Here is an 18,096-nt window from a genome sequence, read left to right as displayed (position 1 = left end):
TCTTTGAGGAATCCCATGAGATAGAGATGGAGTTCAAGGAGGAGAAAGTTTCTAAGTATAAGACTTCATCTTCCAATTCTTGGAGCAAGAACAAAGGGGGAGCTCAAACATCATCGGGTTTGAATAAGAGTTCGGATGTCAAGAAACCTTATGAGAAGAAGCCCTTCGAAGGAAACACTCCAAAGTACCCGTCAAGAGACAAAGGTATTGCTGACCCAACCAAGTTTACTAAAGGTATTCAATGTCATAAATGCATGATATGGGGTCATATAATGCGAGAATGTCCCAATCGATTGAATGCGAGAATGCAAGGGGGGGGAGATATATCTTAGTGTTGAGGAAGAGCCAGCAGGTGATTGTGATGAAGATCCTCAAGAATAGGATTAGTTTGAAGATGGGGAAGACAAGGAACAAGACCTTTGTGTCAAAGAAGGATAGAGTGTCGTTCCTCTATATGTGGTGAGGCGAGCCATGAATAGTAAAGCTTTGGATGATCCTAGCCAAAGAGAGAATCTATTTCACTTCAAATGCTTCATCAAGGATAGTGTGCGTTCTTTAATCATTGATAGTGGGAGTTGTGCAAATGTTGCTAGTATGGCGTTAGTGGAATTCTTGAAACTTCCTACCACTAAACATTCTACGCCTTACAAACTTCAATGGTTGAGTGAGTGTGGAGAATTGAGGGTGCATCAACAAGTGATGATCAAGTTCAAAATTGGGATGTATCAAGATGAGGTTCTATGTGATGTAGTCCCAATACAAGATTGTCATGTGCTACTCGGTAGGCCTTGGCAACATGATCGCTCAACCAAACATGATGGGAGAACCAACAAGTATTCACTTGTGTTGAATGATCATAAGTATGTTCTTCATCATATGTCCCTTTCTCAAGTCAATGATGTATATCAAACGATGAGTGAGTCGAAGGAGAAGAAGAAGTGTGAAGAGGAACATGTGGAGGCCGAGAGCCAAGAAGAGGAGGAGAGAAGGAAGTTGAAAAAGGAAAGGCCCAAATATTGTTGGCTAGTTACAAGGAGATAAGGGAGGAAATTGAGTCTGAAAGTTCTTTGATCCTTATCACACATAGGGATCATGTGCTACAAACTAACCAATCTCATTCTTCTCTTCCCAATTCTATTTCCTTTATTTTGCACGACTATGAGGATGTCTTCCCTAAGAAGCTTCCAAGTGGATTGCCCCCTCTTAGGATAATTGAGAACCAAATTGATTTCGTGCCGGGATCACAATTGCCAAACAAGACGGCTTATCGAAGCAATCTGGAAGATACCAAGGAGCTACAAAGTCAAGTTGAGGAGCTCCTCAACAAAGGTTATGTGAAGGAGAGCATAAGTCCATGTGTCGTGCCAGTTTTATTGGTTCCAAAGAAATATGGAACATGGTGCACGTGTGTTGATTGTTGAGCCATCAACAAAATTACGATAAAGTATCGTCATCCTATTGGAACATGTTGTGTACATTCATGATTGAGTCTTGTGTAGCACAATTTTAGACATCCTATTTGAACTGCTGAACTTGAGTTTTAGTTGGGGACAAGCAAAATTTTAAGTTGGGGTGTTGATGAGTCCACAAATTGGACTCATTTAGGGCATTATTTTAATAGAAATAGTGTCCTCAAATGCTTATATTATCTCAATATCTGATGAAAACACTTAAGTTTCAGGTATTTGAAATTTTAGTGGAAGCATGGACACTTAGGCACAAAACGGAACTAAGAGGCTGAAACGAACGAAGAAACTGAAGCCTGAGCATCACCAAGCATACTTGGCGAATCGCCAAAGGGACACACTCCACCCTTTGTTCCAGTACGCGAAGCCCTGAAGGAATTGGATCAAAAGGCGATGAAAGGAGAAGTCGGAGTGTCACTGAATGGTTCCGCGAAGTAGAAATATACCGCCCAATGGTCCAGAATGCAGAGATGCTGAAGGCAAAGCACAAAATGCGATGAACCAGAAGAAGGGTGAATCGCCGAGTCATTTGGAGATCGCGACTAATCTCACCGAACGATCCGCCATAACACTATTTTCTGAATCTATAAATGTAGCGACCCCTTTTAAAGAGACCTAACTTATACTTGCGACATTCAAAAGCGATTAACGAGGGAATACTGATTATAATATAGTAGAGGGATTAGATTCAAAATGAACTTCGAAAAGTAATTTAAGCAAATAACCGACGAGCTTTTCATGTATATATATTATCCTCACACTCAAGGATGAAGTAACAAGAATATTACAAGCTTCCAAGTACCAAAATCAGCCTACTCATGCTTCACACAAACATTCGAAACAAATAGTAAATTTAGTATATTACAAGACTTGAGTTTACACACCCCGAAAAGATAAAAACGTATAGTGATACTTATATTACAGTCGATGGTGACATGACCAAATCAGCCCTCAAATTCTCATGTAAATATACAAAACATAGATCATGTACAAGTTGAAAGGTTTATACAAAATATATATGCCTATATGCAAATGTGATCTTCCTTAAAGCTTTCAAAATCTCCATGTTCAATGGCCAGCCTCAAGCATCCTCTCGAACATTCCCTACGATAGAAACAACTATCGCTAAGCATATAGCTTAGTGGTGTAAAAACTATAGGTTCGGAGCCCTCAAATTCGCCAAGTTTTCATTCTCAAGTAAAGGACAGCATAATTGAACATAATAAATAAATCAAGTAAACAATATATAAAGAGTATCAAGTTCGATAATGAAAGATCCAAATGTCAAGAACGCTCATAGCACCGTTTTCCAAGATATTCAATAACAAGGCTCGCCCAATATATACATCATGTTGTCACACCAAGCACAAGCAGGTATCAAGAAGGGTCAAAACCCAAAAATAAAGAGAACCAAGAACCATATTAAAAATGGTTTTCTAGTTCGTACTTAAAATGGACAACTTCCATTCTTAAAATGGACTAAAAATCCAGAGTCAAGATGGTAAATGATCCGAATCAAGAGGCATGCGAAGAGTGACAAAGTCACAGCCACAAGAAGGAAAAGGTCCCAACAAGAGTGCCAAGTGATCAAACAATCCGTACAACTGGGCGAGTTACACAAGCGTCTTTAACGTCTTAAAGGATACCAACACGACAATGCAAAGTGAGGAGAGGTAGCCAAGGTACCGAAGTAAACTTTCATATATACCAGCAGGTAAAAAGAGTACAAGTATAAGTTTATACACAAACTTCTTTCTTTAGCACAAAAACAGTCCAACACGACTTAACGAGTTCAAATCGTAGACCAACCAGCGTATCAAAATCTTAAACTCGTACACGAGGATATACAACCTTAAAAAATGAATTCAATAACTTATTTACTTTCTAGTAGCTCAATAATGATGGATTAACACAGGGTTATCATCACAAGTAAGCCTAGCCTGTACAAATACGACTATACTCCCAAAACAGATATTCTGCCCAATCAATGCACTACATGTCGCAACTTAGATTTGAAACAGAATACGGCCAAAATGGAATTTATATCCTTCATAAAATATGTAGCTACATCTCTTAAGCTTGCAAATAATCAAGAATCACCGCAAAATTCGCTTTGTGGAAAGAGAGATAATCAAAACACTAACAGTTGAACGTATAGGATATCTAATTCCAGAATCTGGACAGAACTTGTCATATATTGCATCCCTTATTTCGTATCCATAACAGTTAAATTAGAATTTTACATAAACACAAGAGTTGTATTTCAACGAATTAGGTTTCCAAAACATATTTATTCACTGTAAACTAAGTTCCTTTGAATGAGATATGCATAAAATACCAAACACTACCCAGCTCAAAGGTAGATTTCATCACTTACCAAAAGGAAGTGTGTGTATGTCGGATTCCAGCCAAAAGGACTTAGTTTTTCTCTTGATTTTGAAGAACAACTGTTTAGATAATGTTATAATGTTCTTAGACTTGAGGGAAAACAAATTCAATCAAAGGAGGTGTAAAAATATATAGCTACAAAAGTTATCCTTGTCACATGGTCAGATGCCACCAAAAGGGGCTGCCCAAACAAATAGATGGCTGCCCAAAAAGCATACATATATAACTATATTTATGTACTTTATACCCACACTTCCAATGTATAAGTATGTTTGATTAGATAATTACGCAAATACCTCCATACAATACCTTAATTTACGACAACAATTTATGCCAAGCAAGTTTGCAAATCACAACATTTCGAGTTCAAAAAATGAGAATAAAACATATTCTAGTAATTACGAGATGATGTAACGACATGCGACTATTTGTTTAAGCATTTAGGGGTGTTAAAACTCTCTTCTCCTTAAAGAAATTTCGTCCTGAAATTTACCTTAAACTAGTCCCGAAACAAGCGCGGATATTGGGTTCTCATGTCTTCTTCTCTTTCCCATGTAGCTTCTTTTCCAGAATGATTCCTCCAAAGTACCTTTACTAAAGGGATCTCTTGTTCCTAAGTTGTTTTATTTCTCGAGCTTGAACTAGGGTAGGTTCTTCATTATACGTCAAGTCAGGATTAACCTCAATAGATTCAACTGGAAGAACATAAGGTGGATCAGAACGATATCTTCTAAGCATAGAAACGTGGAATACATTGTGGATCTTGTCTAACTCAGGTGGCAAAGCCAATTTATATGCAACTGGTCCAACCCTTTCAAGTATCTCATAAGGTCCGATAAATCAGGGACTATGTTTTTCTTTTTGACCAAATCTCATAATCTTTTTCCATGGAAAAACCTTTAAGAATACTTTATCTCCAACTTGATATTCAATGTCACGCCTTTTAAGATCAGCGTACGACTTTTGTCTATCCGAAGAAATGCTTAGACCATCTTTGATAATTTTTACCTTGTCCTCTGTTTGTTGCACAATTTCAGGACCAACAAGCTTTCTTTCACCAACTTCACTCCAACAAAGAGGGGTCCAAGGCTTCATAGGTAGGCATTCAAATACTCGATTGGTAACTGTTATTGTAAGAAAATTCTATCAAAGCTAAGTATTTGTCCCAACTACCCTCAAACTCCATAATGCAAGATCGAAGCATATCCTCCAAAATTTGTATCACTCTTTCCGACTGGCCGTCTATTTGAGGATGGAACGAAGTGCTAAACCTCAACTTAGTACCCAAAGCTTCCTGCAAGCTACCCCAAAAATCAAGATGTAAACCTTGGGTCCCGGTCTGATACAATAGACACAAGGATCCCATGTAGTCTTACAATCTCATTAATATACAACTCGTCTAAACACTCAAGTGAGTAATCCATCCCGATTGCTAAGAAGTGAGCACTCTTGGTTAACCTGTCCACAATCACCCATATTGCATCATGATTTCTCTGAGTGCGAGGAAGTCCAGACACAAAGTCCATAGTCATTCACTCCCATTTTCATTCCCGCATCGACAAGGGTTGTAGTAAACCCACTGGGACTTGATGTTCTGCCTTTACTTGTTGACAAACCAAACATTTTGAGACGAACTCCGCAATGTCTCTCTTCATACCATTCCACCAATAATTTTTCTTGATAATCCGGTACATCTTTGTACCTCTAGGATGCATTGCATATGGTGAAATATGTGCTTCATTCAATATTTCTCTCCTCATTTTGTCATCATTAGGGACACATAACATGTTTTGATAAAATAAGCCACCATCCTCCGTAAATGTAAAATCAAGTTTTTCCCCACTTTGAACTTCTCTAGTCAATTTTACAAGTTTCTCATCTAACATTTGTGCTTCTTTCACCTGTTCAAGTAATATTGGCTTTACTTGTAAATTAGCAATAGCTGAACCATTTGAGTCAAGTGTAAAACAAACATTTATGGCTCTAACTCAAGAAGCAAGGGTAAAGGACTCAAAGAAATGCTTGCGAAGTATTTCCGACTTAAGGCATCTGCAACCACATTGGCTTTACCTGGATGATAATCAATCATGCAGTCATAATCCTTGATGAGTTCAAGACATCTACATTGTCGAAGGTTTAGCTCCTTTTGAGTACCCAAGTACTTTAAGCTCTTGTGATCAGTGAAGATATGACATTCCTCTCCATATATATAATGCCGGCATATTTTTAAAGCAAACACTATAGCAGCAAGTTCAAGATCATGAGTAGGATAATTTAATTCAGGCGGTTTTAATTTCCGAGAGGCATAAGAAATTACCTTCCCTTGTTGCATCAAAATGCATCCGAGACCATTGTGAGAAGCATCACTGTATTCTACATACTTTTTCCCTTCAATTGGTAGAGTAAGTATAGGCGCTTGAGTCAACAAGGATTTGAGAGTTTCAAAGCTCTCTTGACATTTGTCATCCCAAATAAACTTTACTTCCTTCTGCAACAGCTTAGTCAAATGAGAGGCGTTAATGAAAAAGCCTTTCACAAATCTTCTTAGTATCCTGCTAAGCCCAAGAAACTTCTTGCTAAGCCTAAGAAAGTTCTTACCTCAGTCGGACTTTTGGGAGGTCTCCATTCAACAACTGCGTGTATTTTACTAGGATCCACCTTCACACCTTCAATTGATACAACATGTCCCAGAAAAGCTACTTCATCAAGCCAAAATTCACACTTGGAAAGTTTAGCATAAAATTCTTTCTCCTTCAAAATTTTCAAAATAATGCGGAGGTGTTTATCATGGTCTTCATTACTTCTGGAAAATATTAAAATATCATCTATAAAGACAACCACAAACTGATCAAGATAAGGCTTGAATACCCAATTCATTAGATCCATGGATACCGCAGGAGCATTTGTCATTCCGAATGGCATCACCAAAAATTCATAATGACCATATCGAGTTCTAAAAGGAGTTTTAGGAATATCTTTCTCTCTAACACGCAGTTGGTGATATCCAGACCTTAAATCACTTTTTGAGAATACTTTAGCACCTTTAAGTTGGTCAAAAATATCATCAATTCGTGGTAGTTGATATCTATTATTGATTGTTATTCTGTTCAATTGTCTGTAGTCAATACAAAGCCTAAGAGTGCCATCTTTCTTCTTTACAAATAAAACAGGGGCTCGCCAAGGAGAAACACTAGGTCGAATAAAACCTTTCTCAAGTAGTTCTTGCAATTGAGCTTTCAATTCTCTTAACTCTACTGGAGCCATTATATAAGGGGTGATCGAATTAGGAGTAGATCCAGGAATAAGCTCGATTGGAAATTCAACCTCTCTTTTTGGGGGCAATCCCGAAAGGTTTTCTGGAAATACTTCTGGATAATCACATACAACAATTATGTCCTTGATACAAGGACTCTTCAACTGTGTATCAACTATGTCAGAAAGGTATGCCCCACAACCTTGATGCATCAACTTTCTTGCCAAGGCGGCAGAAATAAAACTAGATGTCACTGATCTTTCACCTTGTACAATGATGTGTGAAAATGTAGGATCTTTAAAAGTCACAAGCTTAGACCTACAATCTACCACCGCATGATATTTATAAAGCCAATCCATCCCGATAATAACATCAAAATCCTTGAAGGGCATTTCAATTAAATCAACAGGGAAGACTAGGTTTTAAATCACGAAGGGACAATCTTGGTAAATTTGATTACAAACAACTTGATAACCCAAAGGACTTTCAACCAGCACATCGTAATTAAGTCTCACAGATTTCACATTTTCAGAAAGAACAAGTGATGAACAAATATAGGAATGTGTAGAACCAGGATCAAATAATGTAAACACAAATAAGCCAAATAAGTGAAATTTACCGACAACCATGTCTTGTCCATCTTGATCATCCCTCTACCTCATAGCATAAGTACATGCAGTAGCCCTTTGCCCACTAGCTTGATTAGCTGCACTTGTACCTGCTGCCTGGGTGTTTTTAGGTCTTGCACCTCTATTAGTTTGAGGAGGGTTGACAGAAGGCTTATGAACTGAGACTTCAGTTCTCAACGATGGAGCATTATGAGGATTGGGACAATCCTTCACTTTATAATCAAAGCTCCCACAATTGAAACATGCACCAGAAGCTTTCCTGCAAGTACCATAATGATTCTTTCCACATTGTAGACAAGTGGGAACGCGAGGCTTGCCTTGGCCATAATTTGGAGTGCTAGCTGTAGAAAATTCTGATCTATTTTAACTTTGTTGAGGTGGCCTGTTATCATTACCAGCCTTAAAATTATCAAACCTTCCCCTTTTGGATGGAGCCCCAAAATCTGGTCTAGGCTTTCGGAATCTGTTTTCATTTCTACTAGCTTCTTCTTTATCAAGTCGTTCCCAAGTAAAAGCAGCAGACACTAACTTACAAAATTTCTCATGTTACAGGATCGCCACATTCTTCTTAATGGAATCATTTAAACCGTCTTCAAACTTCCTACACTTGTTGCTTTCCTCTTTAATAATACCACTAGCATAAAGAGAGATCCTTAGAAACTTCTGTTCGTATTCAGCAATAGACAAGCCTCGTTGCCTTAGATTCAAAAACTCTTTTTTCTTTGCATCACAATAAGCAGGTGGGACATACTTCATACGAAATTCCTTAAGAAAATCATCCCAAGTAAGAACAGGAGGTTTTACCTTGGCATTCAGAACACTTACCCACCAATTGTAAGTATCCATTTGTAATAGTGAAATAGCATACTTAAATTTTTCAACATCTTAATACTCTATCTGCTCAAATACCCTCTCCATGCGATCAAGCCATTGTTCAGCATCACTGGGATCAACAATGCCTTCAAACTCCACTTCACCCATTTTCCTCATTTTCTCAAAGTAAATCCTATGGGGATCATGCATCGATTCAGCCATGTGGTGGAAGAATTCAGCCATTTGTTGAAAATGAGGATTCATGGTTTGAGTACCATGACTCATGTGAGGATGTGGACCAGCTCTTACACCCTGATGGTTTCCCACTTCAGAACCACTAGTATGGGGAACATACTGATTCGAGATATGTTCTCCAATCCCTTCCAGTGCATGAGGTTGGGAAACAGAGGCACCCGAACCTTCACGAACAGCTTCCATAGGTCGGTCAGAAGAAGTGGCCACGACTTAATTCCTTCAAAAGGAAAGATCACATTGCATTAGGGATATGTACTTGATGCATATGCACTCTACATTCAATAAAAAAACATTAAAAACTATGTAATTGACCAAATAATACAAATAGTACCTTTTTCGAAAGTGAACAAGCAATTCAAATCAAAACTCCTAAAACCACAAACCTAGGCTCTGATACCAACACTTGTAGTGACCCTTTTTAAAGAGACCTAACTTATACTTGCGAGATTCAAAAGCGATTAACGAGGGAATACTGATTATAATCTAATAGAGGGATTAGATTCATAATGACCTCCGAAAAGTAATTTAAGCAAATAACCGACGAGCTTTTCATGTATATATATTATCCTCACACTCAAGGAAGAAGTAACAAGAATATTACAAGCTTCCGAGTACCGAAATCAGCCTTCTCATGCTTCACACAAACATTCGAAACAAATAGTAAATTTGGTATATTACAAGACTTGTGTTTAAACACACCGAAAGATAAAAACGTATAACGATACTTATATTACAACCGATGGTGACATGACCAAATCAGCCCTCAAATTCTCATGTAAATATACAAAACATAGATCATGTACAAGTTGAAAGGTTTATACAAAATATATATGCCTATATGCAAATGTGATCTTCCTTAAAGCTTTCAAAATCTCCACGTTCAATGGCCAACTTCAAGCATCCTCTCGAACATTCCCTACGATAGAAAAAACTATCGCTAAGCATATAACTTAGTGGTGTAAAAACTATAGGTTCGGAGCCCTCAAATTCTCCAAGTTATCATTCTCAAGTAAAGGGCAGCATAATTGAACAGAATAAATAAATGAAGTAAACAATATATAAAGAGTATCAGGTTTGATATTTAAAGATCCAAATGTCAAGAATGCTCATAGTACAGTTTTCCAAAAGATTCAACATCAAGGCTCGCCAATATATACATCATGTTGTCACACCAAGCACAAGCAGGTATCAAGAAGGGTCAAAACCCAATAATAAAGAGAACCAAGAACCATATTAAAAATGGCTTTCTAGTTCGTACTTAAAATACACAACTTACATTCTTAAGACGGACTAAAAATCCAGAGTCAAGATGGTAAAGATCCGAATCAAAAGGCATGCCAAGAGTGACAAAGTAACAACCACAAGAAGGACAAGGTCCCAACAAGAGTGCCAAGAGATTAAACAATCCGTAAAAGTGGGCGAGTTACACAAGCGTTTATAACGTCTTAAAGGATACCAACACGACAATGCAAAGTGACAAGAGGTAGCCAGGGTACCAAAGTAAACCTTCAGATATGCCAGCAGGTAAAAAGAGTACAGGTATAAGTTTATACACAAACCTCAGTTCTTTAGCACAAAAACAGTCCAACGCGACTTCACTAGTTCAAATCATAGAGCAACTAGCGTATCAAAATCTTCAACTCGTACACGAGGATATACAACCTTAAAAAAATGAATTCAATAGCTTATTTACTTTCTAGTAGCTCAATAATGATGGTGTAACACAGGGTTATCATCACAAATAAGCCTAAGCTCTAAATCCTAAAAATCCATAAATCCTAAACCTATAAAACACGAAAAAAATAAAAAATTGAAGCCCAAAATTTAATTATCCCTAAAAAAACACTTAACCCCTACATACCCTAAAAAACCCAAAACCCCCTAAATCTGAAAAAATTCCAAGCTCTAAACCTTGTAAAGCCCTGAATTGTATATGCTAAACCCTAAGAAACACAAAAAGACCCTAGTCCCTAAACTCTAAACCTATAAAACCCTAAAAAAAACTTTAACCTAAATAAGCCAAAGACCTAAACCCTAAAAACCTATATAAAACCGTTAACTAAAACCTTAAGCATAAAAAATCCCTAAGCCCTAAACCGTAAACCCTAACCTGAAACCTTAAATCATAAACCTAAAACACTAAGAAACTATAAACGCTAAACATTAAGAAACTCTAAATCCTATAAAGCCCAAAATAAGCCCTAAAACCATTTTAAAACCCAACAATACCCTAAGCTCTAAATCCCAAATCCTTAAAATATGTAAACCCCATTCCTAAAAAACCCAAATAAAAAAGCCCTAAGCCCTAAACCTTAAACCCTAAAAAACCCTAAGAAACACTTAACCGTCAAAAACACCAAAAAATCTGAAAAGAACCCAAAAATCCCTAAACCTAAAAAACACCAAGTTCTAAACCCTATAAAGCCCTAAATCGTATATGTTATACCCTGAAAAACATTAAAAAAAAATCCCTAAGCCCTAAACCTATAAAACCCTTAACCTAAAAAACCCAAAGCCCTAAACCCTAAAAACCTAGATAAAACCCTTAATCTAAACCCTAAACCTAAAAAACCATAAGCCTCAAGCCCTAAACCCTAACCTAAAACCGTAAATCCTAACCCTAAAACCCTACGAAATCCTAAACTTTAAGAAACACTATATCCCATACACCTTAAAATAAACCCTAAAAACACTTAACCCTTAATAACACAAAAACCCTTACACTAAAAAAACTCTAAACTCTAAACTCTATAAAGTAGTAAATCTTATATTTTAAACCTTAAAGAACACAAAAAATCCCTAATCCCTAAACCCTAACCCTATAAAATCCTAAAAAATATTAATCTAAAAAACCCAAAGCCCTAAACCCTAAAACCTCGATAAAACCCTTAACCTAAAATCTCAAACCTAAAATAACCATAAGCCCTAAACCCTAACTTAAAACCATAAATCCTAAACCTACAACCCTAAGAAACCCTAAACCCTAAACCATATAAACTCTAAAATAAACCCTAAAAACCATTCAAAACCCCTACAAAACCCTAAGCTCTAAACCCTAAATTCTAAAAATAGGTAAACCCTAAAGCTAAATAACATTAAAAAAAATTGTAGGCCCTAAACCCTAAAAAAATCCTAAGAGATACTTAATCCATAAAAGCCTTAAAAATCAAGAAACCCATAAACTTAAAATACACTAAGCTCTAAACCCTATAAAGCCATAAATCCTATATGCTAAACCCTAATATACACAGGAAAAAACACTTAGCCCTAAACCCTAAATCAATAAAACCCTAAAAAAACATTAATGCAAAAAAACCCAAAGCCCTAAACCTAAAACCCTACATAAAGTCGTTAACCTAAAAACCCTAAACCTAAAACCCAAAGAAACCCTAAACCTTAAACCATAAGAAACCCAAAATCGCATAAACCCTAAAATAAACCCTAAAACCCATTTAAAACCCCTACAAAACCCTAATCTCTCAACCCTAAATCCAAAAAATCTATAACCCTAAACCAAACAACCACAAAAAACCATAAGCCATAAACCTTAGACCGTTTAAAACCCAAAGAAACACTTAAACCATAAAAACTATTTTTTTTTAAAAACCCCAAAATCTAAAATAGTATAGGCTCTAAACCCTATAAAGCCCTAAATCGTATATGCAAAATCCTAAAAATAAACATACAAACCCACAGCCCAAAACCCTGAAAAACCTTAACTCAAGAAACCCTAAAAACCTAGGTATATAAAACCCTTATCCTAAATCCCGAAACCTCAAAAAACCCTAAGCCCTAAACAATAAACCCTAAAACCGTAAATTCTAATCCTAAAACCCAAAGAAACCCTAAACCATAAACCTTTAGACACCCAACATCCTATAATCCCTTTAAAAACCCTAAAAACCATTTAAAACCCCTACAAAACCCTAAGCTCTAAACCTTGAATCCAAAAAAATTGTAAACCCTAAATCTAAAAAACACAAAAAAGTCTAAGCCCTAAACCCTAAATTCTAAAAAACCCTAAGAAATTCTTAACCCTTAAAAAAACTCTAAGCTCTAAAACTTATAAAGCCCCAAATCGTATATGCTAAAACCCTAAACTATAAGAAACCCTAAACTATAAAAAACCCTAAATCCTATAAACCTTAAAATAAACCCCAAAACCATTTAAAACCCCTAAAAACCCTAAGCTCTTAACCCTAAATCCTAAAAATCCGTGAACCCTAAACCTAAATTACACAAAAAACACGCTAAACCCTAAACCCTAAACTCTAAAAAATCTTAAGAAACACTTTAACCTTAAAAACCCTACAAAACACTAAAAAACCCAAAACAACTAAAAACTTCAAGCTCTAAACCCTATGAAGCCCTAAATTGTATATGCGTAACTCTAAAACACAATAAAAAACCCTAAGCCCTAAACCCTAAAACCCTAAAAATCTTAATCTAAAAAACCCTAATCCCTAAACCCTAATAAATAGCTAGAAAACAATAACGTAAAACCATAAACCTAAAAAATCCCTAAGTTCTTAACCCTAAACCCTAACCTAAAACCCTATTTCTTAAACCTAAAACCCTAAGAAACCCTTAACCCTAAACCTTATGAAACCCTAAGTCCTATAAACCCTAAAATAAACACTAAAAACAATTTAAATTGTAAAATCCCTTAACCCAAAAAACCCAAAGCCCAAAACCTAAAATCCCCCTAAATTCTAAACCTAAAACACTAAGACACCCTAAACCTTAAACCTTAAGAAACCCTAAATCCTATAAACCCTAAAATAAACCCTAAAACCCTTACAAAACCTTAGCTGTAAACCCTAAATCCTAAAAATCCGTAGCCCTAAACCTAAAAATCACAAAAAAAAACCTAAGCCATAAACCCTAAACCCTAAAAAACCCTAATAAACACTTAACCCTAAAAACCCTAAAACCCCCAAACCTAAAATCTCTAAGATCTAAACACTATAAACCTTAGGCCCTAAACCTTAAACACTAAAAAACCCTAGGCCCTAAACCATAAACACTAAGAAAAACATAAGAAACACTTAACTCTGAATAACCCAAAACCCCTAAACCTAAAAAAAGTCTAAGCTCTAAACCCTATTAAGCCCTAAACCCTATAAAACCCTAAAAAACCTAAACCTAAAAAACCCAAACCTTTAACCTAAACCTAAAAGCCTAAGAAACCCTAAACCCTAACCTTAAGAAAACTGAATCATATAAAACCTAAAATAAACCTAAATTCCATTTAAAAGTCCTACACAATCCTAAGCTCTAGACCCTAAATCGTAAAAATCTATAAACCCTAAACCTAAGAAAACATAAAAAAAAAACCCAAATCCCTAAACTCTAAAAACCCTAAGAAACACTTAACCCTTAAAACCCCTAAAATTAAAAAAACTCTAAGCTCTAAACCCTATAAAGCCCTAAATCGTATATGCTAAACCCAAAAAAACATACACAAAAACCCAAAGCCCTAAACCCTAAATTTATAAAATCCTAAAAAACATACACAAAAAACCCAAAGCCCTAAACCCTAAATCTATAAAATCCTAAAAAAACCTTAACCCAAAAATCCCAAAGCCCAAAACCTATACACCCCCTAAATTTAAACCTCAAACCTTAAGAAACCCTAAATCCTATAAACCCTAAAATAAACCTTAAAACCCCTACAAAACCCTTAGCTCTAAACCCTAAATCCTAAAAATCCGTAACCCTAAACAAAAAAACACAAAAAAAAACCTACCCCATAAACCCTAAACCCTAAGAAACACTTAATCCTAAACCCTAAAAGCCAAAAATCTAAAATCTCGAAGATCTAATCCCTATAAAACCCTAATTAATTTTATATTTTAACTTTTAAAAACAAAAAAAACCCTAAACTCTAAACTCTAAACCTATAAAACCCTAAAAAACCTTAACCTAAAAAACCCAAAACCCGAAAAACCTAGATAAGACCCTAAACCTAAAAAACCTAAAACATAAACCCTAAACCTAAAACCCTTAGAAACCCTAAACCCTAGACCTTAAGAAACCGTAAATCCTATAAACCCTAAAACAACCCCTAAAAACCATTCAAACCCCCTACAAAACCCGAAGCTCTAAACCTTAAATCTTAAAGATTCGTGAACCCTTAACCTAAAAAATACAAAAAAAATCCTAAGCCCTGAACCCTAAACCCCAAGAAACCCTAAACCCTAAATCCGATAAACCCTAAAATAACCCTAAAAGTCATTCTAAATCCCTACAAAACCCTAAACCCAAAACCCTAAAATAAACAATAAAAACCTTTCAAAACCCTTACAAAACCCTAAGTTCTAAACCTTAAATCTTAAAGATTCGAAAACCCTAAACCTAAAAAACACAAAAAAAGAATCCTAAGCCCTAAACCCTAAAACACCCTAAGAAACATTTCACCCTTAAAAACTCTAAAAGACCCAAAAACCCCTAAACCAAAAAAACTCTAACCTCTAACCTATAAAGCCCTAAATCGTATATGCTAAACCCTAAAAACACAAAAAAAAACTTGAATCCTAAACCTAAAACCCTAAGAAACCCAAAATCTTATAAACCTTAAGAAACTCTAAATCTTATAAACCCTAAAAACCATTTAAAATTCCTACAAAACCCAAAGCTCTAAACCTTAAATCCTAAAAATCCGTAAACCGTAAACCTTAAAAACACAAAAAAACCCTAAGCCCTAACCCTAAATCCTAATAATCTGTAACCCTATACCTAAAAACACACAAAAAACTATAAGCCATAAATCCTAAACCCTAAAAAACCCTAAGAAATAGTTAACCCTTAAAAACCCTAAATAAACACCAAAACCCCTAAATATAAAATATTAGAAGCTCTAAACCCTATAAAGCCCTAAATTATATATGCAAATCCTAAAAAAACACAAAAAAAAGTCCCTAAGCCCTAAACTCTAAACCTATAGAACCCTGAAAAACCTAAACTTAAAAAACCCTAAAAACCTTGATAAACCCGTTAACCTAAATCCCTAAACTTACAAAAAACCCTAAGCCTTAAACCCTAAACCCAAACCCCAACCCAGAATCCTAAACCTAAAACCTTAAGAACCTCTAAACCTTGAACTTTTAGAAACCCAAAATCCTTTAATCCCTAAAAAACCCTAAAAACCATTTAAAACCCCAATAAAACCCTAAGCTCTAAACCTTAAATCCTAAAAATCCATAAACCCTAAATCTAAAAAATACAAAAAAAACCTAGGCCCTAAACCTTAAACACTAAAAAACCATAAGAAAAACTTAACCCTCAAAAATCCAGAACCCCTAAACCTAAAAAAACTCTAAGCTCTAAACCCTATTAAGCCCTAAATCGTATATGCTAAACCCTAAAAAATAAAAAGAAAAACCCTAAGCCCTAAACCCTAAACCTAAAAAACCCAAACCTTTATCCTAAACCTAAAACCCTAAGAAACCCTAAACCCTAAACCTTAAGAACCCTAAATACTATATAACTTAAAATAAACCCTAAAATCAATCAAAAGACCTACAAAATTCTAAGCTCTAGACACTAAATTCTAAAAATTTGTAAACCCTAAACCTAAAAAACACAAAAAACCCTAAGCCCTAAACTCTAAAAACCCTAAGAAACACTTAACCCCTACACACCCTAAAAACCCCCCAAAACCCCTAAACATAAAAAAACTCAAAGCTCTAAACCATATTAAGCCCTAAATCGTATATGCTAAACCCTAAAATATCCAAGAAAACCCCTAGGCCCTAAACCTATAAAACCCTAAAAGACCCAAACGTTTATCCAAAACCTAAAACCCTAAGAAACCCTAAACCGTAAACCTTAAGAAACCCAAATCCTATAAAACCTAAAAGGAACCCTAAAATCCCTTTAAAACCCCTACAAAATTCTAAGTTGTAAATCCTATATCCTAAAAATCCGTAAACCCTAAACCTAAAGAATACTAAAAAAAACTTGAAGCCCTAAATTCAATAAACCCTAAGAAACACTTAACCTACACACCCTAAAAAACCCATAATTCCCTAAACCTAAAAAACTCCAAGCTCTAAACCCTATAAAGCCCTAAATCGTATATGCCAAATCCTAAGAAACACAAAAAGTACCTAATCCCTAAACTCTAAACCTATAAAAACCTAAAAAAAAACTTAACATAAATAACCCAAAGCCCTAAACCCTAAAAACCTAGATAAAACCCTTAACCTAAAACCATAAGCATAAAAAATCCCTAAGCCCTAAACCGTAAACCCTAACCTGAAACCCTAAATCGTAAACCTAAAACACTAAGAAACCGTAAAACCTAAACATTAAGAAACTCTAAATCCTATAAACCCCAAAATAAACTCTAAAACCATTTAAAACCCCTACAATACCCTAAGCTCTAAATCCTAAATCGTAAAAATATGTATACCCTATACCTAAAAACCCCTAAAAAAAAACCTAAGCCCTAAACCTTAAACCCTAAAAAACCCTAAGAAACACTTAACCCTCAAAAACCCTAAAAAATCCAAAAAAATCCAAAAACCCCTAAACCTAAAAAACACTAAGCTCTAAACCCTATAAAGCCCTAAATCGTATATGTTAAACCCTAAAAAACACAAAAAAAACCCTAAGCCCTAAACCCTAAACCTATAAAACCCTTAACCTAAAAAACCCAAAGCCCTAAACGCTAAATACCTAGATAAAACCCTTAATCTAAACCCTAAACCTAAAAAAATCCTAAGCCTCAAACCCTAAACCATAACCTAAAACCATAAATCCTAAACATAAAACCCTAAGGAACTCTAAACTTTAAGAAACTCTATTTCCAATAAACCCTAAAAACCATTTAAAATGCCTAAAAACCCTAAACCTTAAAAAAAACCTAATCCCTAAATCATAAACCCTAAAGAACCCTAAGAAACACGTAACTCTTAAAAAGTCTAAAAAACTCAAAAACCCCTAAACCTAAAAATCTCTAAGCTCTAAACTCTATAAAGCAGTAAATCTTATATTTTAAACCTTAAAGAACACAAAAAATCCCTAAGGCCTAAATCATAAGTCTGTAAAACACTAAAAAACATTAATCTATAAAACCCAAAGCCCTAAACCCTAAAAACCTAGATAAAACACTTAACCTAAAAAACCCTAAACACTAACCAAAAACCCTAAGAAACCCTAAACCCCTAAACCTTAAGAAACCTAAATACAATAAACCCTAAAAGCCATTTAAACCCCAACAAAACACTAAGCTCAAAACCGTAAATCCTTAAAATATGTAAACCTTAAATCTAAAAAACACAAAAAA

At 35.4% G+C, this 18,096-nt stretch overlaps 1 protein-coding gene across 1 annotated transcript; it reads left to right on the top strand.

Annotated features, from left to right (window-relative positions):
* Positions 1-471: 471 nt before the first annotated feature.
* On the top strand, positions 472-1,421 carry LOC125833042 (uncharacterized). Its single transcript, XM_049512202.1, has 2 exons — positions 472-992; positions 1,088-1,421. The coding sequence occupies exons 1-2, from the start codon at positions 472-474 to the stop codon at positions 1,419-1,421; spliced, it is 855 nt and encodes a 284-aa protein (XP_049368159.1).
* Positions 1,422-18,096: the final 16,675 nt, after the last annotated feature.

This window comes from Solanum verrucosum, unplaced genomic scaffold, assembly GCF_900185275.1.
Source record: "Solanum verrucosum unplaced genomic scaffold, falcon-dt-bn FXZP01000202.1, whole genome shotgun sequence".
Taxonomy (NCBI): Eukaryota; Viridiplantae; Streptophyta; class Magnoliopsida; order Solanales; family Solanaceae; genus Solanum; species Solanum verrucosum.
Note: the sequence above shows the minus strand (reverse complement) of the source record. Positions and strands in the feature narration are given on the sequence as shown.

Coding starts and splice junctions, on each gene's coding strand:
- LOC125833042 (XM_049512202.1), top strand. CDS start 472: ATGAATAGTAAAGCTTTGGATGATCCTAGCCAAAGAGAGAATCTATTT. Junction 993..1,087: donor GAAGAGGAGGAGAGAAGGAA/GTTGAAAAAGGA, acceptor TATCACACATAG/GGATCATGTGCTACAAACTA.